The sequence below is a fragment of the Haemorhous mexicanus genome, chromosome 1 (genome assembly GCF_027477595.1).
Source record: "Haemorhous mexicanus isolate bHaeMex1 chromosome 1, bHaeMex1.pri, whole genome shotgun sequence".
NCBI lineage: Eukaryota > Metazoa > Chordata > Aves > Passeriformes > Fringillidae > Haemorhous > Haemorhous mexicanus.
In genome coordinates this window covers 19,290,182-19,315,357 of record NC_082341.1, presented here as the reverse complement: position 1 = coordinate 19,315,357, position 25,176 = coordinate 19,290,182, and the positions used below count along the sequence as shown (strand labels likewise).

Here is a 25,176-nt window from a genome sequence, read left to right as displayed (position 1 = left end):
CTTTATCTGTGCTGTACCATGTGCTGTATTTGTATAAATAAAATCTTACCTAAGAGTAGTTTTGAAATGGTTTCTATCAATAGTCTTGCCAATAGAAGAAAAAAGAAAAAAGTGTCAGAGTGAAGTGGAATAGGTTTTGATGGATAGAAATGTACTCATAGGATAAAAAATATGAAGATAGGTAGATTCAAGAAAAATTAATCGCCTTCATTATCAGATAAATGAGAAAGGGCCTGTAAACAGAAGTTATCTGATTTTTTACCCTTTTTCTTTTATTAAGGTAGGAAAGAAATTCCAAAAGGAACAAATACAATATAACTCAAATAAGTCAGGGATTGTTCCTATATTTGATTTCACACTTCAGATTATAGGTTAAGAAATGCTGATACATCTCCTCATTTTACTCTCTATTCCTCTCTGAACTTTTTCCAAGCTGTTTCTCCTCTCTCATTTCTCAGCAGCCTCTTCTCAGCTCCCATTAGAGACAGGTCTTGATAAAAATTAGAAGTCTCTCTTGTTGTCATTGGTATGTTCAAACTTGAACTTTAGACCAAATTAATTTCCCTAAATGCTGGTCTCTGCTTTCTGCAAATTCAGCTGTAACACTCAGAAAAGGAAAGCAGTGCTTTAAGCAAAAAGTGTGGGATCTACCATAGTATGTTACTGTATGAAACATGAAATGATGGGCCAAGTGTAAATCAAGTTCTTACTTCCCAGGAAACCTTGGGATTTAAGGAAAGCCTATACAGCCTTGCTGGGGTTCAGTATGGTATTACATTCATCTCTGATAGCAGATATGTCATTGAAATTGAGCCAAAGCCAAGAACACAAGCTTGGAAAAGCAACAGCCTCTTAGATAAATATTCCCAACTTCCTCCTGCATCAGACACAGGAAGAAATATATCTTACATATTACAGGCAGTGGTCAGTGGGCTGCATGCATGCTTTTTAAAGCAAGTACAAATGAAAAGTGCTGGACTCATCCATTCTCGTTAAAAATATTGAATATTGCATCAATAATCTTTTTTCTTTTTGGTAGCATAAATAAACTGTTGTTTCTCACTTGCTTCGTGGTACTTTGAATTGTACTTAAATGTTTCTTATAACAAAAGAGTTGTGCCTTTTCCAGAATTTTTGCATCTCTACTACATCCCAGTTTTGTTGTCAAATAACCCCAAGAAAGAAAATATCACTTTCTCCTTGAGCAAAAAAGGGCATTTTTCATCATATTAAGCGTTATATATCACATTGAAGAAGCATGATGTTAAACAAACAGAGAAGCTGTGTGTAGATACCTCAGCATATATTGAAATCTAGCATACTAATTTTGTTTGTCTTTGGTTTTCTAAGACAGATATAAAATGATGTATGGTATTCTACTCTTAGAGTTGTCATGACTTTGTTGTAAAGGCACACAGCTGACTTTGTTAGTCACACATTTACTTTGTGCTGACTTTGTACCAGATCAAAGGGTTAATGGGAAAACCCCATGTAGCTCTAAGAGCATATCTTAGGAGGACTACAAAAAACTGGATAAGCTTTTAAGAAAAGGCTGCTTTCTTTAGTGTTTTGTCTGCTCCAGTTGCTGTCACAGTGCTATGGCAACGTGATAGATAGGGCACACAAAGATCCTGTGATCTTCTGTCTCTAACTTCCTATTCTACGTGGAGTTAAGCCAGTTTTGCAGTTAGTACCCTTCTCCAATCTTCTCTGTAAAGAATGGCAAAAATGAAGGTCAGGTGAAGGAAAGCTCATATAATTGTGCATTTTGCATTGAAGCTGAAATACCTGAAGTTGTTCTGTGTCCCAAAGGTGTGGTGGGCACTCTGTGAGTAACACTACAAGCATTAGACACAGCATTAGAGAGGAACAGCCTGCTTTACCTTATTGTCTTGTGCTTGCTTTCAGTAAGGTTAAGAGGAGTCAATGGGGTGGCAGAATTGAAATTCTTATTTATAGCTAACTTTTTATTTCATCTGAATTTGAATCATCTGCTTTTACAGGCAAATGGTGTGATCCTTCATGGTACTTAATGAGCTTCATGATGACAACTGTTTGATGCTCCTACATATTGTATTGGCTTACACGGTCTCAACCAGCTCAAACTAAAATTAATACAGATAACAACTGTTATAGCATTAGGTGGTATTTTAGAGAAGAAGAATGAAAGCTCTTAGCTAACATATTTAGAGTACTGTCATCCTATAAACAGAGGGATTTGATTGTAATGGACTCTCATCAATTTACTACACTAAGGAGTTGATCAGTCTTGGAGAGACTTACTGAGTTGCCCTGGGTCCTACAGAAAATTGATAGCAAAGCCAGATACTGAATTCTGATTTTGTGTGTTATAGTTCATAGTATTCTCAGTCAGAGACCACCTTTCATTTCTTACATGCAATTGAAAATCAATTTTTAAAGCATTAGCTGAGCCATAACTTAATAAATCACCATGAAGCCAAGTAAAGCAATGGCTTAACCTCAAAATGTTAACAAATGCTAAGGGATTGAACCCACAAATCAAGAAAATCACACTCCAATACTGTGAATAAGTTGAGAACTCCAGAGCATGCTGTTCCTAAAAGAGGTAGAGAGAAAATTTTTATGGGGATTCCCTTAATTCTCTGGAGAACCCTTCCAACTGCACATTGCCTTTTCCCTCCCACAGGTCATTAATCATTTTTTCAAGAATCTGTGTTATGTAGAGGGAAAAACCTTGCGAGTGAAGAACCATATACCTGCCCCATAAAGCAAGGAGTCTCCTGGTAGATTCACATTCCAGATGTGAATGGAGGCCCAGAAGAGGGGGAAATTCTGGTGGCTCTGTTGAGCTCACTGTACCTGTAAGCCTGTGTGCTCAGCTGCCCTAAACATTATGTCCTCCCTCTTGGCAGGAGCCCATTAACTCAAACCCACAGTCATGCAAACAGGAGTGATACAGTTTCCAGGCTAGCAATTATAATTGTGTAATAGGTTGGAGGGGTGGTGAGTGAACCTGATCTGTAGTTGCCCCTGAACATGCAGAAAGAGAAGGTTTCTGCTCTTTTGCTGACCAAAAAGGAGAAAATGCTTTCTTCTGGTAAAAAGAGGGGAGAAAAGAACCTAGTCTGCGACTGAGTTATCTTCTTCAGGCTGATTGCTGCTGTTTAAATCATCTACATCCCTGGCTTTGTGTGGCAGTCAAGAGGGGCAAATAAGGTGTTATGTTTTATCCCTTAATGATTCATGTGCATAAAAGTGAGTTTGAATTGGAGGTTCAAATCCAATGGTTTTTTTCCAGATGGTATTTTACCATCTGATCAAAATGCAAGAGCAAAAAGGAATGCCAGTTTTGGAGGGAAAAGCAAAATTTTATTTTCCAAGTCTGCAATGAAATTCTACATTTCTGTCTGTCATTCACCTTTTATTCCACATCACTCTATATAAAGGAAATTTTCTAGCCAGGAAGTACCAGAAGTTCATCTATTTTTCCTCAGTTTTCCTGGAAAATATTTTATATCTCTGTTCTCACAGACAGAGACAGTAATCTCTGGAAATTAATCTATTTTGTATCTCATATCATAAGAGGTGTAAATATATGTATCACAATTTCTTTTCCTCCTATATAAAACTATCACGGTAGAAACTTTTTGTAAACTTTAAAATTAGATAATAAAAAACAACGGATTTCATTATTTTACAGACCTCAAGGGTTAATATGCGGTTATGAGAAAAATAATGTTGACAATGTATGCTCAAAGTGTTTACAAAGAGCAAGTAGCAGTTTGTGAACACTAAAAAGCAGTCTCAGTTCGTAGACACCTTTGTTCTGTTAAAGTCAGCATCACAGTCCTGTGTACCATGGCAAAACAAGATTTTCAGTTTTCATTCCTTGAGGTTTTTTGTTTTCCTACTCTAAAATAAGCTAGCCCAAGAGTTACTGGAGACATAACAGTTATTTTAAATCAAAGGTTTTATAGTGTTTATGTGTTTCTTATGGAAACAATAGGAACATTTTTTTATTGTATTTTCACTTTTATTTTTTTAATATTCCAGCATCAGAACAGCTATTTCTTGTTTGGATTCTGTGCCTTTACATTAGGGAAAAAAGGCTACTTGCTCTTTCTATCCAGTCATTCAGCACCTAATGAGAAGCAGACTGACCTTGGACCAGGCTCCTTCAGCTTTAAAGTTTAATGGATTTAAGGGTTTGAGAAGACATTACAAATATAGAGTACATTAGATGTAACAATTGCTTCTTGAGCATAAGAAAAGGAAAGTCTGGGGAAAGTTCCATCGAGAAAACTCCTTTTGGGAAGGGTCTGGTCATAAAACAAATAGCCTTCCATGGGTATAGCCTTGCCTGGAACAACAGACATGCTGTGATAATCTTAGTAAGATTTCTACACCTGAAAAAGTTTCCAAGTCCTTGGTTTTTTATCTGTTTCCCTTGGTGGTATTTTAAAGGAACAGACAGTTGATTTTACAGCAAAGAGTATTTTCAGTGTTGACAACATTGTTTATTGTCTCTGTGCAAAGAGAGTGAAATCAATTTCTCATGAGTATTTGAGCCCTGGGGTCAGTGGACTGAATTTCCATTATGGAAATTACAAGTTACTTAAACATGATGTAATGTAAGGAAAGCATTTATTTTGTTTCTTTTTTTTTTTTTTTTTTTTTTTTTTTTGCATTTGGCATTCTGATCACTGCACTAATGTCCACAGAGTGCTCCACCCTTGACTAGCAGAAATCTGGGCAGGCAGTTGACACCTGCACTGTTTCAAAGAGACTGTGTTCTAGTTTGCAAAGCTGGATGCTGAAAGCTGAGAAAATATCAGATCAAAAGGGATTAAATTGATGACCTTTATAGAGTGGTTAGGACTGTTGCTGAAGTCCAGAACTCTTTAAAATGCAGAATATGATGTTATGCCTTCAACTATAACATAATAACAATACAAATTGCTCATTTAATGCAAATCGGCCTGAAAATGGGTGCATGTGACAAAATAGTTTTTGATGCACAAATGTGACATTGAAGTAAAGAGTATGAAACTGCCAAAAAGATAATTATGAGACAAACAAGCTATGAATCCTCTGCTCCTTTGCAGGAGCAGTTCCTTCTCAGCAGGGTGACCCAATGAACTGTTCATCAGTGGGAATTACCAGTCCAGCCAAGAGGCTGTACAATCAAGCAGGCCTTTTCTGATGGCCTTTCAGCTACTTAATTTCCATTTGTATGGAAATTTGAAAAATATGTACAAGTACTAAATATTGTTACAGTGCATGAACAAAAACTAAGACTGGTGTTTCTATCCATTCATCTGTTCTCAGATGAAGTGAATATTGATGGTTATGTCAAGCAAAAGATTCTGCTGTCTGAAAATAAGAGGAATCTTTTTTTTTGGATCACCTTTCTTTCCTGTCTTCTCCATGAATCCTGCATCGTTTTTTTATATAGTGCTCTAACTAATAGGAAATAGTTTAATGACCCTTTAGGAGACAATTTTGAAAATTTGAAAAATAGAACTTCCACACTTTGGCAATATCTCCTTTCCTCCACTTCAGTATAAAGAATTGCCTGGAAATGTTCACAGTTTGTATTTTGATAAAAAAAATAAAATAAAATAAAATAAAATTTAAAAATAGCAGATGCCTAATTTTCCATTTCAAAACTCCTATACATTTGTATGAACTAAGCTCTAAGAAAGCAAAGTAAATCCATTTGTAGGATTTAAGCAGGGAGAGACTTGGTTCTTGGATCCTGTTCATACATAAACTCAAAATTCAAGTCCAAAATCAGTACAATTAAAACTTTGTTCCTGTGTGAGCAGAAGTTCCTGTGTGAGCAGATACTCAATAACTTTTAAAAAGAATGATACCTGCAGAATTTGGCTGTACCAGAGTGGGTATCATGCTTGCAATTTTTTATTAAAATCATTAATAGAAATTATTTTAATAAAAAATTGCTAGTTTAGCTACCCAATCTATTGGGATCTTTTGCTTTATCTTCCGATTCTGTTTCTCAGTTCCTTACTCCACAAAGTGTCACTGACTTCATGGGGACAGAACAGAGCACCACTGTGGGGTTTTGACTGTCCTCAATCAAGATTGAGGAAATCTGGACAAAAGGGAATCCCTTCTCTGTCCCCAGAGATGCATAACTATTACATGGAGTAAGAGTTAGATGTCTTGGCTAAGATAAGGCATCTTCATTTTCCTTTTCTCCCTTTTGTTCCAATGGTGCCATGTAATCTGCTGGGTGACCAACCATGCAGCCTTCCTTAATCTGGTGAGAAACATGCTGCCAAACATGGGTGTAAGGGCTGTAACACTCAGATTGGCTGTTCCTCTTTTCTTTTATTGCCCCTCATGCAAGACATTTACCACTACCACTACTTTTCTTCTATATTTTTCCAATTCTCAATTTTAACTTTAGCATGGAGTGTTCAACTCAAATCAGATAAATGGTAAAAGACCATGTACATTTATTGCTATTGTTGTTGTTGTTCCTCTTAATAACATTAACAGTGATTTGTTTGAAGCGATATTCATAACACATATCTGTCTTCAAAGAACAAATAAAAAGGAGTCCTTGACCTCAGAGAACATAGCACACTAAGACAACCAAACAAATATTTCAAGGGGATGGCACAGCAAAAAGGATGGTTGCAGATATCAATGATTTTCATTACAGTCCACTTGCCAAACAAGCATGGTTAGAGGAAATTTAGAAGTGGACCTGAAAGAAAATTTCTCATATGCAAGTCCACACAGGTGATGTATGGAGTAACTCATGAAAGTGATTAGAGGAATTTCCAGAAAAGCAGAAAGCAGTGAGAATATCACACAAGCTCACAGAATATGCAAAGTTGGAAGGGACCCACAAAGACCACAGACTCCAGCTCCTAGCCCTGCACTGAGCCACCCCCAAGAGTCACACCACGTGCCTGAGAGCATTTTCCAAATGCTTCTTGTACTCTGTCAGGCTTGGTGCTGTGACCACCTCCCTGAGGTGCCCAGGAACACTCTGGATGAAGTGTAGCAGAATGATGGAAGTTTGTGAAGACAAATTACCAGAGCTCTACTGGTGTTTCTTAAACTTAGGACTTCTGAATGGCTCTTGTGTCTGCAGAAGTGGGCAGAACAGCAATTCTTGTATGCAGGAGTATGATGAAGAACAAACAGTTCTACAGGTGTTGGTTGATATCTTGAGAAACTTTTCCCTCAGAGGTTACACTGTTGTTGAAAGGCTTTCAGTCACTTTTTTTGGAAGCACTGCTGACAAGTTGCTTGTGACACAGACAACCCTCTTTTATCCTGACAGGAGCATAGCATGAGTGGCTTCTTGGTATCAAGTTTAGTAAATGAATGGTCTTCTGTAATACTTTGGTATGATAAATGTTCTATTGAGACCAAGATCAAAATATTGTGGGATATTTGCATCCATCTGTTGCACTTATGGCTGTCTGATTCAGTTGCAAAGAGCAGTTCCAAACTCTTCTACAAGCTAATGAATAAGGCTTCTAGAATGTGTTTAATACCTAGACCTCACAAGAGTTTGTAGCATGTCTCAACTGGAATATTTAAAGAAAAATAAATTGTTCAAAATGTATTCAATTAGTACTTTTTCTCTGTGGGACAATTGAAATAATTTTATAAGAAGATCAAAGCAAAATGCATTATAAAGGCAATTAGGAACTTCAGACTGTCCATTTTAAGTTAAAAAGAAAAGATATTAATAGCATTTATTGAATTAGAATCAGTAAAACATTTGAAAGTCTCTTCATTAAGATTATGAGAGTACCCCGTGGTAGAAAAGAGACATCTAATATCTTTTTCCAACTTGGTCTGTAGAAAATGAAGTAGATGTAACACAGAAAAAGCAAATTGCCATCTGTGCAGTGGAGTGGGTAAGGCATAAGTTACAGTGCTAAGGAGTGTGCTCTTTGTGCAGCTTCAACAGACGACAGTGCAGCGGAGAAGAAAGGGGGAACACTTCACGCCGGGTTAATTGTCGGCATCCTAGTGCTGGTCCTCGTTGTGGCTGCAGCCATCCTCGTGACTGTCTACATGTATCATCATCCAACATCAGCAGCTAGTCTCTTCTTTATAGAGGTAAGACAAGAGCAACACTCTGTGTCTCTGGTCCTGTCTCTTGGCTAGGGTATTTGGAGACTCCAAAACAGATCTTTCTTAACTGAATCAAAAAGTGTTTTGTGTTCAGAGTGTAATCTTTGAAGAAAAGGAGCTCTCTTAGCAGGGCATATTGTTTTGATCTTAGCCTGTTTGTCACTCTGCTCCTTTAGCTACCATTGCCATTACTTCTTTTGCTTGTAGACAGGACATATATCTAAGAAATATATGTCAGATATTGTACTACTTCTCTTTCCTGTCCTTCATTTTCTTCACAACAGCATTTTTCCATTACCTTTACTGTGCACTGTCACTTTATTTCAGGACATATAAGTTCTCTCTATACTTTTCCTGGGAGGGGGGAGGAAAAAAGTATTCATTTTTAATTCTACAGATCTGACTTCTAATTTGATTTTAGCTGGAAATTTATATTAGCTGTTCCTTAAACCATTTAAAAGAATATTTTTACACTTTGTCTAGAGTGCGGAAAATATTATTTTCACCTAATGTTTGACATCTCTCATTTCTTCTCTTTTTTCTATTAGTGTAGAGAGAAACAGACTCTTTTAGATCATGATTCATCTTACCTATTTGAGACATCCCCTTTAGGATTAGATAAATTGACATTTTTCTCCCTCAAATACAGATAGCTACCTTAGCTGCAGATACCTACATTGCAGATGCTGACATTTAGTCAGTTCAGTTCTGCTGCTGACAAAAATATGAGAAAGGAAAATTCTCCATAGGCTTTTGTGTCCACAAAAACCCATGAATACCTACACCTCCTTGTGGTTTCTTTTCTTTAACTCAGTAACATTCCCCTGTCTTGTGATAAGTACAGATTTGCTGAACATGAAAGAAAGAGATGACTGTTCATAACCCCCACTTGTGGTATTCCCTTCATATGAAGAGCCCAGACACTTAGTCCTGGACAACAGTGAAGATACAAACCACTGGAAGTGTCACTAGGGACATACCTTAGGGACTGCTTAGGTAAAAGCCTGGACCAGGAAGATGTAGACATTTATTCTTAGTGACAGCAATGAGAATTGAAGTGAGACATGAACATGAACAGAATGATTCATCTTGAACATAATAGTATAATAAATATTCTTCTTAGATGGAATTGTAGTGACAGAAATCGGAATGAATTGTTTATCAGTATTCCTGTTCTAGCAATGTAACTGTGCTAACCATCAGGGAACAGAATCCATATAATAACATAGTTTTTTTCTCATGTTTATGCAGCATTTGAAGCCAGTTCACTGTTGATATAGACAAACAAAATTCCACTGAAGTCCTTGCATGAAAGAGAAGGTTTTAACCCTTTCTTTTTTCACATACAGATTAAATTTATATGGATTGAATTTCAATTCTTTCACTCTATTAAAAGCAAGTTTCTTATCTGTCATGGTGTAATAGAAAAGGCTAAGTAAATGGCAACACTACTTTTTAACAAGAGAAGAATTCCAAATTACAATACACATATTTTGGTTTTTTTGTCTGTTTTAAACATAGTAAGGGCATGTTTACTTATTTCTTTCATTGATATCATACTAATCTTGCAAACAGAGGTGTCCTAATCAGTGTTGTTAAACTCATTCCACTGAATCTAATCCTTAGGTGTCATTACTCAATCTATTAATCTATTATTAGTCATAGCTAACATGTCTTTCAGCAAGCAATGTAGTAATTTAGAACAAATAGAAAAACATAAACTTTCTGTATAAAATAAAGGAAAAATAAGTCAAAAATAAAATTAATGCAAAACAGGGTATAACCTACATTCTCTATTGGTTACTAGGAAAATTGTAGTACTTGTGAAGGATAGGCATTAGCAAGACTTGTAAAAAGTACTAGTCATGAAGGGATGGCCTTTCCCTGGGAGTGGTGCAAACACTGATGTAGTGGGAAAATCACAAGGGGTGAAATCGGGGATGACTGTACCTCAGAATGCTTACACAAATTTCAAAACTTTAAAACTATTTTTGGTATCATAAGTCTAGAACAGAACAATAAGTCTAGAACAGAAATCAAAATGCTTTTAATAAGTTTAATAATTTAATTTTCAAAGAAAATATTCATTTGATCAATTAAAAGAATAATAAGTAAAATGCATTATTCTTATATTCATCTGATCTATAGGATTTACATGTTTCCAATGCAAAGAAGAAAATATCTTCTCATACTTGCCTTTTGAAAATGAAGTTCAAAAAATAGTCAGGCAAAACTGGTGTAAATAGGCCAGAGTTACAAGAAATCACTCTTTATTGCATTTGTGCAATTGAAAAATATTTGAGTAAACTGTTGCAGATAACAGTTAGCCCACACAGCACAGAAGACAAGCTGCATTATTTATGGGAAATGAATGAAATATGGATCTGATGTTACCATTCTAGGAAAAGAGCTCAAGAGGATTGCCATGGGCTTGGTCATGAAATAAGAACAAGCACATAAATATTTCAGAAAATAATACTGTTTCCTATGAGTCTCTTGATTAATGACCACGTTGCACAGTTAAAACAAGATGTGACAGATGGACAGGCATCTCCCTCCTTCAGATGTCTAAAAAATTACAAGTACACTTTAGTCTGCCATCAAGTCTTCAAGCCAAATCAAGATCCACATCAGTTTATCTATCATTAGTAATTAATATAACTCTAAGGCTGGCTAAAAGAAGGAACAGGAACGTGGCACATTTGTGTTTACTTTTAAAGAAGTTATTTTATGGAGGTATCATATAGACATTAAACTCATTCAATACTCTAATATAATTAATAGAGAAACTTCTTTTTACATCTAAGATACTGTCACTAGTTGGAAGGTACAATGTCATTTTCAATCATGTTGGGCTTTTTGGGTTAAGGGCTATGTGAGGAATTTTTAGTAGATTTTTTTTATAGTCAGGAGTAGTTACTGAATAAAGAACAGTGTAATAAACTGATCCTGTATCTGAGGCTTTAAGTCTCTTCCTTGTGTTCTCTGCAGATATCCCCCAATATTCACTTACCTCCTCACACAGGTTCTCACAAAGCTCATCTCAAATCCAGCTCATGTTTGTCATGGAGTGAGCTCTCCCAGATAAGAATAAATAGAGCCAGACTTTGACTGTGCTGCTTACCCTTGCACTGATAAAGGCAATCTCTCTGAACACCATTAAATGATATCCTGAGTGCAGGATAGTTGGCTTAAATAAACAATACACAAAAGGCAAGAAAAATACCAGTTATTACAAAAGCTATTGTCTTAGAACATAGTAACATAATTCTATTACTATTTTTACCTTTTTAGTCTGAATATGTCTCTCTAGGGGTTTTTGTTCATGCCTGCTGAGCAGAACACACATGTTCCATCAGGAATAAAAATAGCTATTTTGAACAAAGAATGTGAAAAGTTTTTAAATACCAGTGCTATTCATTTTGCCTATGGTAGTGTGCAATTTTAAAACAATATCGTCCAAACAGTTCAATGCATTTTCAAAAATGGTCCACTTTTTTTAGGAGTGTAGAAGACTCAAATCAAAATGCACTGTTTTCCTGTTTCTTCCAGACTCTACACTGTTCAACATGTGTTTCATTGTTTAGGTTGGACAATTCTCTGGTGGCCCAGAGACTGAACGAATTATCAGCTTTTAAAGTCAAGGGAGCTTCAGTCAAAGTTCCAATGAATGCAGGCTCTTGTTAAGAGCTAAGAGTAAATATTGACAAAAGATTAGCTTGCAGAGTGACAGAAGAGATGTTGCATGTCTTGGTTTTTTATTTACTTATCATTAACCTTACAGTATTTCCTCTCCATTGAATTTTATTTAGTTGCCAATGGTTTCCTGTCTTTAATCACATTACATACTCTTACCTTGAGAAATCCTGTGTCTCTTGAGTATACTTTGAGCTGATTTGGACTGATTTTTGTAAAGTAGGATACCTGTCAAATAATGCTCTTCATGACTTCCTAAACAAAGTTTGTCAGAAATCTAGCTATAACATATATCACTACACACTAGCTATAGCACAATTAAAAAGTGATTGATTGATTGATTTACTATATTATGTTGTATACTTGTATTCAGGATGTGAGGTTTGATGGCCAAGAAGCCAATCATGATGTCCTGAATGTCATGGATTGCATATCTGTGATACAGCATATGTGATCTAAAGGTCCAGAGCTCAATATAAAGAGGAGTAAAGAAATTCCCAGCTGGGCCAGATGGATTTCCTCAGATTTCAATGAGCTGTGGGCTAAATTGAAGCTTTAGTTTTATATGTTAATTCTTCTCTTTTTTTTCCCCTCATGTTCTTTCCTTTTCCTGTATTTTTATTCTCTAATTATTTACATGTGTGCTTGAACTTGGGTGTTGAGAGCAATTAATTTCAAGGGAATATTTAGCAAATTGAAAATTTAGGTATAAGTCTGGCTACCTTTTATTTAGTTATCTTTTGCATGTTTGCACCCAGTTATCAGTGAGCAGAAGGGTTGCATGACACAAGTTTATACTTGCATACTTTGTGGTTTACTTCCTTATATTGTGATCTAAAGTCCTTTTGAGGCTTGAAATTTACCTCAGCTGTCATCACAGGGCTCTGCTGTTGGACATCAAAGGCAGTATGATCTGGCCACAGCTGACAAGTGAAACCTGGTGGGAGGGATCCTGCACCTGGAGTGCCCTGTTGGATGGTTCCAGGCTCTTCAGGAGGGACAGGCAGGGCAGGAGAGGTGCAGGGGTGCCACTGTATGGAATAGAAGGGGTGGAATGTATGGAGCTCACAGCTGCCAATGGCACAGGCAAGAGCATCTGGATAAGAATCAAGGGACAAACAACTAATGTAGATGCCATTGTGGGAGTCCACTACAGACCTCCTGGACAGGACAATGACAAATTATCCTTAAAGAACTGAGGGACTCTTCCAAGTCAACTGCCCTTGTCCCTATGGGAGACTTCAACTTGCCAGAAATTAACTGGGAGCATCACACAGCTGGTAAATCCGGGCCAGAAGATCCCTAAAAACCTGAATGACAACTTTATGGAACAGGCTTAGAAAGATGCCCTCCTTGATCTACTCCTTGTCAACAGGGTGGATCTTGTGAGCAAGTGGAAAATGGAAGCCATTTTGGCCGTAGTGACCATGAAGAGATCAAGTTTAAAATCTCTGTTAACAGAAGGAAAAATGCAAAAACCTCAACTCTGGACTGAGGAGAGCAGACCTCAGACTGCTCAGGGAATTAGTGAACATCACCTCATGAGGGCACAAGAGCAGGCAATTCCCAAATGTCAGAAGTCAAGCATACAAGGCAGAAGGCCATCTTGGTTGAAGAGGTATCTTCTCTTAAAAATAAGGAGGAAAAGGAAGGTGTATGCCCAGTAGAAGCAAGGCCGCGTGACATGGGAAAAACACAGAGCCTCTGATGGCCATGGTAGGGAGAAAATTCATGTGGCCAAAGCTCAGCAGAGAAGAGCTGTGGAGGACAATAAAAAGAGTTTTTTCAAATATATTAATATTAAGCAGTGTAAAAACAACATTGTCCCATTATAAATGGGACAGGACCACGGGTACCCTTAGCTGGAGGACCATGACTGCAAGAATGATCAACTCCCAGTCAACCCTGAAATTGTGCAGGATCTGCTACTCTGGCTGGATCCCTAAAAATCTACGGGGCCTAGTGGGATTCATTCAGGAATCCTAAAGAGCTGGATGAAGTCATCACAGAAACCCTCTCAATGATTTTTGAGCAGTCTTGGGAATATGGAGAAGTCCCAGCTGACTGGAAGCTGGTGTAAGTTGTCTGAACTTTCAAGAAAGACAAGAAGGGGGACTCCATAAACTACAGGCCTGTCAGTCTCACTTCACTGCCTGGTGAAATTATGGAGAAGATTATTCTGGCAGGTATTAAAAAACCTGAGTAATAAAGACAACACAGTCATTGGTCACAGCCAGGACAACTTCATGAGAGGAAAGTCCTGCTCATCCAACCTGATTTCCTTTTGTGACAAGGTAACCCATGGGGTTGATCAAGGGGAGCCTGTTTGCATAACGAGATTTTTGGATTTCAGTAAAGCTTTCAATGCTGTCTCTCACAGAGTCCTTCTGCACAAGATGTCCAGCTCAGAGCTGGATAAATACATCATGTGATGGGTGAGCAGCTGGCTCCTGGCTCAGGCACAAAGGTTAACAGAGAATGAAGTGACAGCAGACTGGTGACCTGTCACTAGTGGGGCTCCACAGGGCTCCATCCTCGGCCCTGTGCTCTTCAACAGCTTCATCAATGACTTGGACCAGGGCTGGAAGGGAGACTAAGCAAGTTCACAGATGATACAAAACTGGAATTAGATGTTGGCTCCCTCAAAGGCTGAAAGGCCCCACAGAGACCTCAGCAAATTAGAGGGCTAAGCAATCACCAACCATTGAAGCTCAACAAGGGAAAGTGCTGGATTCTGCACCTGGGATGGGGCAACCCTGGATGTACAGACAGACTGGGGAATGAGAGGCTGGAAAGCAAAGCCATGGAAAGGGACCTGGGGGTCCTGGTCCATGGCAAGTTGAACCTGAGCCAGCAGTGCCCTGGCAGCCAGGAGGGCCAACCCTGTCCTGGGGGACATCAGGCACAGGATGGCCAGCAGGGCAAGGGAGGGCATTGTCCCGCTCTGCTCTGCTCTGGGGCGGCCTCACCTCAAGTGCTGGGGGCAGTTCTGGGTGCCACAGTGTAAGAAAAATGTTTATTAGAGAGAGCCCAAAAGAGGGCAACAAAGATGGTGGCTGAGGTCACTTGATCTTTTCAGCCTGGAGGAGACTGAGAGGAGACCTCATTGGAGTCCACAACTTCCTCATGAGGGGAGGAGGAGGGTCAGGCACTGATCTCTTCTCTGTCATGACCAGTGACAGGACCTGATGGAATGGCCTGAGGTTGTAGCAGGTGAGGTTTAGGTTGGAAAAGGTTCTTCCCCCCGAGGGTGGTTGGGCACTGGAACATCTCCCCAGGGCAGTGGTCACAGCACCAGCCTGACAGCCCAAGGAGCATTTGGCAATACTCACAGACACAGGTTGGACTCTTGGGTATGGTGCTGTGCAGCTCTGGGATTTGGACTCAAGGGCCCTTAAACTTACTAACATATGTGGACTCTGAAGCTCTAAGAATATGAATGAATTCAGAGCTTATGCATTAGTGGCTGTATATGTATTAATAGTAGTTAATGTGTCACACACTGAAGAGCAGTGTGGGTGTTTGTGGTTAAAAATTAACATTCTTTTGAGTTAAGATCCTATTTTGAAGGTCACACCTTTTGCCTTCAAGTTCCCAGCCTCCTTGGCTGAGCTTTATTTTGCTGGTTCAGCTGCTTAGAAACATACATGTACTCTTACATCACGCACATGCACATACCTGTGTCTGTTTTTTTGTTGTTTGTTTTACTTCATCTTGGATGCTTAAAATGGATTATTTCAGGAATCTGTTTAAATGGCCACACAGAGAGTTGAATTGGTGCTATCAAGCCAAGGAATGACCTTCAGGAAAAAGACAAGAAGGGAGGAAGAAACAGCTGCAGATCTTCAGCAAACACATAATAGTATGTGATCAGAGCATGGAGAAGGCACCTTAACTCCTCTTGATTCAACTTAAATTATGTCCTTGATTTAACTTAAATTATGTATTTGCTAATAAATTAAATAAGGTTGTGACTGATTTTTAGCATAAAGACCACCAGCATGAAAAGTTCTGCATTCCTGGCATTTAACTCTGTCTCACTTCAAGCTGACAGTATCTAGACTCTTAGCATGACCTGAAGATGATTTCTAAATACTGGGCTCTAGCTGGGGTGGTCTGAGAAAACAGACTGTTATTACCCCTAAGTATTGGGAGTATAATAATTAGGGGACTATAAACCCCCTAATTATTGGGGTTTTTTTAAATTATGGGCTGTATAGGGGATTGTATCTGAAAACATTCACTGGCACACACATCTAGCAGTAGATTTTTTTCAGATTTTCATCTGCTCATCCCCCGGCTCCTTAGCAGAAGGAAATAATATGAGAAAACAGTTTAAAATGTTGAAGTTCTTGGTATTTCAGAACTCAGGAAATAAATGGACATTTCTGGGTCACCATTTTACTTCTCTGCTTGTAACAGCACACCACAAAGAAGAGCCAGATTTAACATCCAGCCATGTTTTCCATGCACCATTTCTACGTTTCTGTATTCATATCACAAATGCAGTGTATGTCTTCAAGCAAACAAGAAGTAAATAGGAGACAGATTTAAAAAAAAGAAAGGTTTTTGTAAAAAGAATGGGATCACCAGCTGTCTAAGTCAGCTGATGGAGCTCCTACAGATTTGCTGTTTTCTTCTGGGATATGGCCCATTGTTTTTTATGGGGGATTATGCTTTTAGTTTGAAATAGGATTAACATGGTCATCAAGTAGTTATTGTCCAGATGTTTAGGCTGAATTGTGTTTCATGAAGAGGATAATTAAAAAGAAGAGAACAGGTATCCTTTTTCTTCTCTTCTTTTGAAGTCCTGGCATTTGGAGTATTGTCGTTGATCTCACTGTCATTGCCGGTACTGATAGTAAAGTTATTTTTCCAAAGCTTATCAAGCTCAGAAGGAACCAGCAGTTCAGCAAGGGAAACCTAAATCGACCACAGGGGAGAAGCACTAAAATAAATAAGCAACACTGACAATAAAAGTCAAAGGTGTAGAGGAAGGAGACATTCTGTTTCTCGTCCTTCAGCAGCCAGCTCCTCAGATGAACATAAGACTGCAAAAAACATTATAGAAAGATGGTTTAAATCACAAAAAGATACGTTCAACAAGTACTTCTATCAAAAAGAAAAATAAATTAAGCCTGTAAATGACTCTACTAAATCTTAAGTCTGAAGCAACCCTTATTTAGAACAGTTTCTTCAAAATATGAATTTAACATGGTGCCAGGCAATTGTTCTTTTCTTATTCCTGGGAATATATATCAGAAGTACAGTTTCAGATATTTGTAGCTTCATCTGCTTCTGACTGTGATTTGTCAAATAAATTGGGTGTTTCTAGAGGACTTTAAAGACTAATGCAAAAATTTCAGGTAACTTTGAGCACAAAAATGCATGTTATTGTCAAGGTAATTGGTAACAGAGAGATCTTTACTTCTCTCAAGAAATCAAAGCCCTGACATCGAGGCTGCTTAACACTGGACAGGTACTTGGACTAATGAGTCTTGAATAATATCAGATTAACATTTAGTCATTTAGTAAGACCATACTGTAGTTTTGTTCCCTTTTTCATAATTTATTTTAGTAATTAATAACAGTTTTTTTGAAGTTTTGACAGTAAATCTGGAATTTTGATAAGTCCATGTTTGCATATTTCCATATCATCAGAGTTAAACAGGCCTTCTTGACAAGGTGTGGTTAAAGAGTACAGTTTTTGAATAGATTTAAATGTGCCTATACTCCTGGACTAGACAAATAATTTCACATCAGTGGAAATGTAAGATGCAGCCCTTCAGTAGACACAGTGAACTAGTCTTCTGGAAGTTTGAAAGACTGTAATGTAGAAAAAAATCAATACATAAAGGAGACAAAGTAGTGCTGGAGCATTCAGTCTAAAAGGTACTCAATAACTTCAGCTTTTGTGTAGTTTAGTGGTAAATCAAGTTTACTAGGGAGCTCTGGAGAGTCAAGACTTTGAAAGATTGACCTTCTCATGTTATGTCAAGTATTTATACTCAGTATACTCAGTATTTATACTCAGTAAATTCGGTTTTAAAAAGATTGTGCATGTCTTGATAAAATCCACAGTTCAAGTTTACTGCTGAATAGGAATGAAGAGCTGATGCATGCACAAGCACTCTGGGATTTTATGCTGGTTGAAATATACAAAAAAAACTTTTGGTAGTGTTTTAGAAATCTTTCAGAACAAAAAGTGTGTGGCAGGGTTGAGGAGATGACAGAGGGGCAAATATTTCATTACTGTTTTCCTTCACTGCTCTTCTGACATTGCAGATGTGTACAGAATTGTTCTCATTCCATTTTTGTGTACTCAGGGAAATACAGACTAAGGATGGGATGGTGATGATAGAGGCTAGGATGTAAAAATATCAAATATGTAATACCTGTTGCCAAGTTCCTTCAGTTCATTACTGGTATAAACATGTCTTCATACAGATTTATGAAAGGAAATGTAAAAGCTTAAAATTGCTGCAGCTAACAAAATATACATTATTACAATTGCTTTTGATAAATTACCATCTCAGAAGAAAAGCTGAAAAATTGAATAAATTTTAGAGATAATGTTAGCACCAAAAACTCTCAGAAGCAGGGCATCAATCTTCAGATACCAGTATTTCAACGCAACTTTACACAACTGTCCATCCTCCTGTAACTGATCTTGTAATATTGGTTACTGTTCAGCAGGAAATAAGATGGTCTACAGCTAGCAACCTTAAAAAAATTTGACTGTAACACTAGAAACCATGTTCAGATCATAACAACTGAATTTTATTTAGATTATATTCAATTAACTGCACTCAGATATGTATCAAACCCATATTTTTTAACATCTAAGTGAGATCATATGATTTTCATTGATAAGCAAGGACCAATAAGGCTCAAAAATCCCTGATATTGAAAGATGTCAAAAGGAGTGATCAAAAAGAAGAATATACTTGGAGATCTTTCCTTGCAACCAGAGTGAGAAGTTACTTCAGTCTCTACTCTTTAGTTTTAATAGGTGGAATTCCCTCTGGCTTTCCCTCAGAAGTAACAAAAATGGTATAAATTCTGTCTCTTCTGCAAGATGGATAATAATATACTTATTTTAGTCTTTGTATTGCTGCAGGAAGTCAAACATCCTGCACAGCCACCAACAATGGTGTAGACAGACATAATGTAGGAAAATGAAAGGTAGACCTCACTTTCCATGGATTATCCAACTGCTGGATTTTTCTTCCTTGTATCTACTGATCTTCAATAGGAACTAACTTTTTTAACGTATATCATAAATTATTTTCCAGTGTCTCAACATATTTATTCTGTATCCTAGTCATGTAGAGTCACAAGTGCTTTTCTCTCAACTTCATTGTTCAAAATAGTGGACTCAAGGAAGCTTCAAAAAATGAAAAAAAAATACTAGTCCTGTTTTCCTGCTTTGTAATACCCTGAAAGGAAGAAGGAGTTACAACTCTCTAGCCACAGCTCAGAGGATTTCCTTTAGTGTTCTGATTCCAGAGGAAGAAACATATTTTTTCCTGCTAAATTTGGAAATTAGTTAATTAAGTACCCAGCTTGCTTTCTCCCTGTTTGGTTTTGGTTTGGTGGGTTTTTTTGGTGTGTTTTGTTTAGTTGGTTTGTTTGGGAGTAGGGTTTTTTTTTCCTGTTTTTTAAATAGTCTTCACAGAGAAAAAAGAAGAAGAATGCATTAAGTATTTCCTGAGCTGCTTCAGTAGATGAAGGAGCTTTGTATCTCCCAAAATCTATCAAGTTACTTTTGGTTTTCTCAGTTAAAGCTGAAATATTTTTACAGCTTTCAAGAGGTTACATAAGGCAATGAATTGATAGTTCGTCAGTGCTCTCTTTTAAAACTGTCAACATGCACATAGTGAAGCTGAACTTAAACAATCACTATAAAGGGAAAGTCTCACCTCAGACGCAACAAGAAACTGCAGAAAACTGTAACTGCAATATTAGAACATGACCTGCAAGTCCTTTGCTTTATTTCTGGAAAACCACCTCATATTTATGTCTTATGGTTTGTATCATTAAAACTGATACACATCTGTTCCATAACTAATCTGGAGGCCAATTAAAAAGAGTAGTACAAAATGGTAACTTTAGTATCTATCATCAATGTAGCAATGAAGTGGTAACTAATCATAGGTACACCTTAAAATTAAATTCGGAAGCAACTTAGTATATTAAAACCCAGCTCATCCTTTAGCGTCACCATTTGGTACCATTTCTAGTTATACTTTCCTGGTAGTTTTCCAGTGGTTTTTCCTTTTCCCTTTTAATTAGAGACCTCTCCATCAAATTCCTTTCTCATTTGTACCAGTGTAAATCTGAAAAAAAAATCCTTTATATTTAATTGCATTATTTTGATTTACTTTAGTGAGCCTGAGAACAGAATATGACCCATTTTCTTTAGCAGTAACCAACTGTCCTTCTTAATTTTGAAAACACACAGAGTCAAGCTTGGTTAAAAAAAACTCTCCAAAGTTTGAATAGACTAAGTTTTCTTGTTAGGAAGAGACATCCATTAAAGAAGACAGTGTTCTGCCCTCCTATTTTGTAGGAAGGTGCTGCACTGAAAAGTCTGGTATTTTAAATTACCTGCCAAACAGAATTTAGCCCTGAATGCCTCAAAAGTAACCTGATCCTGCAACGGGAGGAAAAGGAAGCAGTTGCTTTTATGAGGTATCTACCTGAAAATGGTCACTGAGGAAGACTTTGTGCTGAACCTACAGTCAGCTGTGTGGTTTGTGGGAACAAGATCTAGTCACACCTCAAGATTTCTTTAGTGAGTCTTGCCCAACAGCAACACGAGTCCCAGCAAAACATCATGGCTATGGCTGTGCTATGGGCACCAAAACACCCCTCAGTAGCATGAAGCCTCCTTTGTGATTGAAAGGAAATAAAAATGGAGTATTATAGGGACAGAAAATCAAATGCAGTGTTTATATTCAGAATAAAGATCATAAAGTAAAGTTATTTAGCTTTTGAGCTGTCAATGAAAATATAGGCTGTAACTTGTTTTCATTGATTCTCCTCTCATTTTCCTGCAATGTTTCTATATAAGTTGTTGTATTTCTAGCCCTCCTTCCAAGTAGATTGTAACTCTTATCAGTAAAGAGAAACAAATCGGTATATTTGGCAGATAAAATTTTCAATAGGAAAAAATCTTTTTAGGAAAGATTTGTCTTCTCACTGACTCCATGAAGGAGTTTCCCTATTTTCCTGAAAGCTGTTCCTTTTGACATAGTCTCAGAACAGTCACCCAAAATCTGACCCTTATGTGACATTAATTAATTTGAAAATAGAGATTGTTTAAAGCACTTTTCCTCCCTAGAAATATCATAATAATACAGGAATTGTTTCACCTAGAAAATAACTGTTTATTTTCTCTGTTTATTAGCTGTTTTTAAAGCAGGCACCCAAGATCCTAGTGGAAACTGGTTAGGACTTCTTAAGGCTCTTGTACCCAAAGATCTTAAGAGTTTAAATAAAAATGTTGCTTCCATTTGAACCATCAAAATAAACTACTCAAGTAGAAATTATGGCACTTGAAATAGTAAGTCGTTATTTTGAGGGTCCTGCATAAGCGTGCCAGAATTTTATCCTAAATAATTTTTAAATTAAAGTTTCTGTCAACTCTGCCACATATTTTCCCATGGCATAGAGTATATTGGAAAATTCCTATGCAGAACTAGGAAGGAAGGGCATGAAACAGATCCTCTAGAGGTTAGTGGAGCATCAGTTCTTTATGTGACAAATCCAATAATTAACCATTTTAGACAAGAGCTATTTCATCCTCTTCATTGCTAAGAGTAGTGGTAATTGTTTATGTGTTTGAGAACAGTCATCCCCCATAAATTTAAAGAGAGGTATCAATTCCTCTGACTTTTGCTGCTGCCTTTCTATTCCTGTAACAACTACAGGGAGAGTGGTTTGGTATGAGAAGTCAAAATTGCAGGATATTGTTAGATCTCTTTATTAACAAGTTATTGTAGTACCCTTCATAAAAGGTTCTTTTTTTATTGCTGTTGCAGCGACGTCCAAGCAGATGGCCAGCAATGAAATTCAGAAGAGGATCTGGACATCCTGCCTATGCTGAGGTGGAACCAGTGGGAGAAAAAGAAGGGTTCATCGTATCAGAGCAGTGCTAAAATTTCTGGGACAGAACACCAGTACTGGCCTACAGGTGTAAGACATTTATTTTGCCTCTCTTTAAAGAAAAGGAGCCCTAAGCTGCTGTAGCCTGATAGAAAGAAGATTCTGGATAAACTTTGTCCAAGAAGAAAAACTATCTAAGATACCAGATTACTACTGCACAGTAGTATTTGTTAGTGGACAGAGACACAATGGTTCATGCAGAACACTTGTCAGTGGACACCTACAGTATCAGAACCATGGCCCCAGTGCCATGTTATTTGCTTTAGGTGTGGGGATGCACAGTAATCAGAAATATAATAAAGCTTTGGTGCGCGAGGGTGTTGCTCTTTGGTTCAAGTCTTCTTCTCTGTTATCTCAAAGACTGAGGAAAAAATCTGTACAATTTCAGTGCAAAGGGCATTGATCACAGTGTGATTGATAAAAGTATCCTAAGACAGGTAAAGAAGAAGAAAAGAAATTTTCCAACATTTAAATAAGCAGATGTGAAATACACTTTTCAATTCTAAATCGACCTGCCAACCTGAGTGAGTCACAATGTAAATGCTTTTCAGGAATAATACAGTGTTTCTTGTACATTGCTGATTACTAGGCTGCTAAAAAAGTCATGATACACAGAGTGGTAAGAACTGAAGACAGCAGAGAATTTTCATGATGGTGGAATTATTTCATGGGAGTTCACAATGATGTTTGGCTGATTTTCTATTTCAGTGTTCCCTAAAACACTGAAAAAAGTGAATTATCAGGTTTGTATTAAGGTGTATTTTTCATTTCTCAGCAGTAGGTTGAAGTAAAGGCAACAGATCCTTTTAGCTGCCAGAGACCTTATGGACCATTTCTTAGGCAATGGGGTAAGAAAAATAAGATTTAAAATAAATGGGTTTCTATTCTTTGCCATTTCATTGTGAGTCCTTACTGAGAAGCACCATAGACTTCAATGCACCCCTTCCAGAGATTCAGATACAAGTGTTATTGAACCCTGCTGATTCATACAGTGGTTTTGTTTAATGCACATAGTAGTTGCATAAATATATATATAAATATATTTTTTTTTATAGCTAACACAAGGCGGGTTCTTGTGACTGTTAAGACTGCATTTTTGTCATCCAGACAAAGGAAATGAATTGCATTACTGCATATTTCCACTGAGTTGTAAAATAATCCTTAATATTAGAATATTTTTATGTTGTGTAGGGAAGGTGGTTCGTGTAGTTGCAGTCCATAAACTTTCTGCCTATTGGAACCATTCTTTCTGTAAAATTGACCCTTTCCCTCCCTGCACAGGGAAAGACAACACTATAAATTCACACCATCAAAAACAGTTACTCCTTTCAGGGAAGGGGTTAATATACATGGAGACCCAGAGCTTCCCTGAGGAGTGGAAACCTAAATGCTTTGATGATCTGGGCCTGAGGTATTGAAATATAAAATTCAGGTACTGCATGTATGTTTCATAGCAATCATTTGCTATCAATTTTTTTACATACTGTGCAAGGCACTTGAATGATTTTTAAGTGAGGTAGACAACATTTGTGGTTTTGGAATTTGAGCCGTTTAAAAAAGTTGTAGATACCACCTTGATAGTTACTTACATTTCTTGATGCTTGTATGGCCTAAATTTGATTACTTAAAGCTGTTTAAAAAAAAAAGCAAACATGATTTTTGTTATTTTGTTCAGTAAATACTACAATACTGTATTTTCTGTATTCTTTTCTTTTGGGTAACACATTTTTATTTTCATTTGGTTTGAATCATCTAGCATGAAATTGAAACAGTTCAAAAACTAACTGGTATTAATCTGAAGGTACTAACAAACACATTGTTTCAAAGCCTGGTTAAAGACCTGTGGCAAGTAGTCATTTCCATTTGTGTGGGTCTGCTGAGCCCTTTTTCTAATAGGCTGGGTTTAAATTGCAGGCTTTAATTCTGATAGCAATAACCAAATGTATGCACATATATATGGTGACACTCATTTTTATTAAATAAAAAGATATCAGTGCACATCATGTAGGAATGTATTTGGTGTGCAATAATTATCATCAGTTTTTCTGGGAATCTTGGAAGTCATCAGCTGGGGTTCATTCCAAAAGAAGCAATTTTACAGCTTCTAGAATCCTGTTTGAAATAATTTTTATTTCAGAGAACATCTTGCAAATTATACTAAGAATTTGCAAAAATCTACATAGTACTGCAATAAGTTCAAAGGATATTTCATATAAGTAAAGAAGATTTATATTATTGTGGGTTTATAGGTCTGCTCTTCATCTGATTCACTCCTATTTTTACCCAGGTATGTAATACATGTCATGCAATGGAGCTGGCAGAGTATTTGTGATATGATTAGACAAATATGTCAACAATTTTTAAATCTGATGTTTTGATTACTTTTAGTTTAAGGCCCCTTCACAGCTGAAGGATGTTTGTTAGTATTTGCAGACTAGCTTACATGTTATACTACTTCATAAAATAGTAGCAATTGTTTTTTTCATTTTTGTCCCCCTCATGTACTTAGGTGGGAGATTTCACTGGTCTGTGGAGAGCATCATAGAATTCTTCTTCAGGTTTTTGCCATGATGTCATATGCTGTGGATTATAACATGAGGAGTTGCTGGGTTTATTTAATGAGATTGAAAGGCATATGCTTATGTCTGATAAGAGCTGCTATCTGAAGAGAAAACCTCCTGCATACTAATGGATGTATCGTGTCTCATTGGTGTCTGCTTTGATATATTCTGTGGTATGTTCTATTTATCCCAGTAGGCAAAAGTTAATTAAGGAATCTGTTGCTGTTTTGTAATTCCATCTGGTTTTCTAATTTTTTAATAATTAAAATTGCCACATTAAAAATTATACAAACATTAATCTAGAGGTCTGATAAAATATTGAGATTAACTAGGAATCCTATTCTTATATTTTAATAAAGCAGCAGGTGTAATTGACCCAGACCAAAAAAAATTTCATATAGCCCTCTCTCAGGAAACCAGCTGAAATGTTTTTCAACAATTCATAAATTTTCATCCAAGTGTCTGAAACAGTGGTTTCCCTAGCGTTTCCAGTGGTCCTTCATTTGAATCTTACTCAGAAAAATGTTTGCTTACAGAGTCATTTATCCCAACAGTTATTTTAACTCTTAAACTTCCCTATAAATTTATTTACCTAATACTATTTAATTATTGCAAGATCTGTCACATTTTTTTCTTATTA

General features: G+C 37.0%; 1 protein-coding gene across 1 annotated transcript in view; it reads left to right on the top strand.

Moving 5' to 3' along the window:
* The window catches only part of PLXDC2 (plexin domain containing 2), a 250,177-nt gene extending 225,343 nt beyond the window's left edge, over nucleotides 1-24,834 (top strand). Inside the window, exons 13-14 of the mRNA XM_059842010.1 lie at nucleotides 7,934-8,094; nucleotides 21,852-24,834. Coding sequence (XP_059697993.1) covers nucleotides 7,934-8,094; nucleotides 21,852-21,968 — 278 coding nt within the window. The 3' untranslated portion in view covers nucleotides 21,969-24,834. The remainder of the gene's footprint in view (nucleotides 1-7,933; nucleotides 8,095-21,851) is intronic.
* Nucleotides 24,835-25,176: the final 342 nt, after the last annotated feature.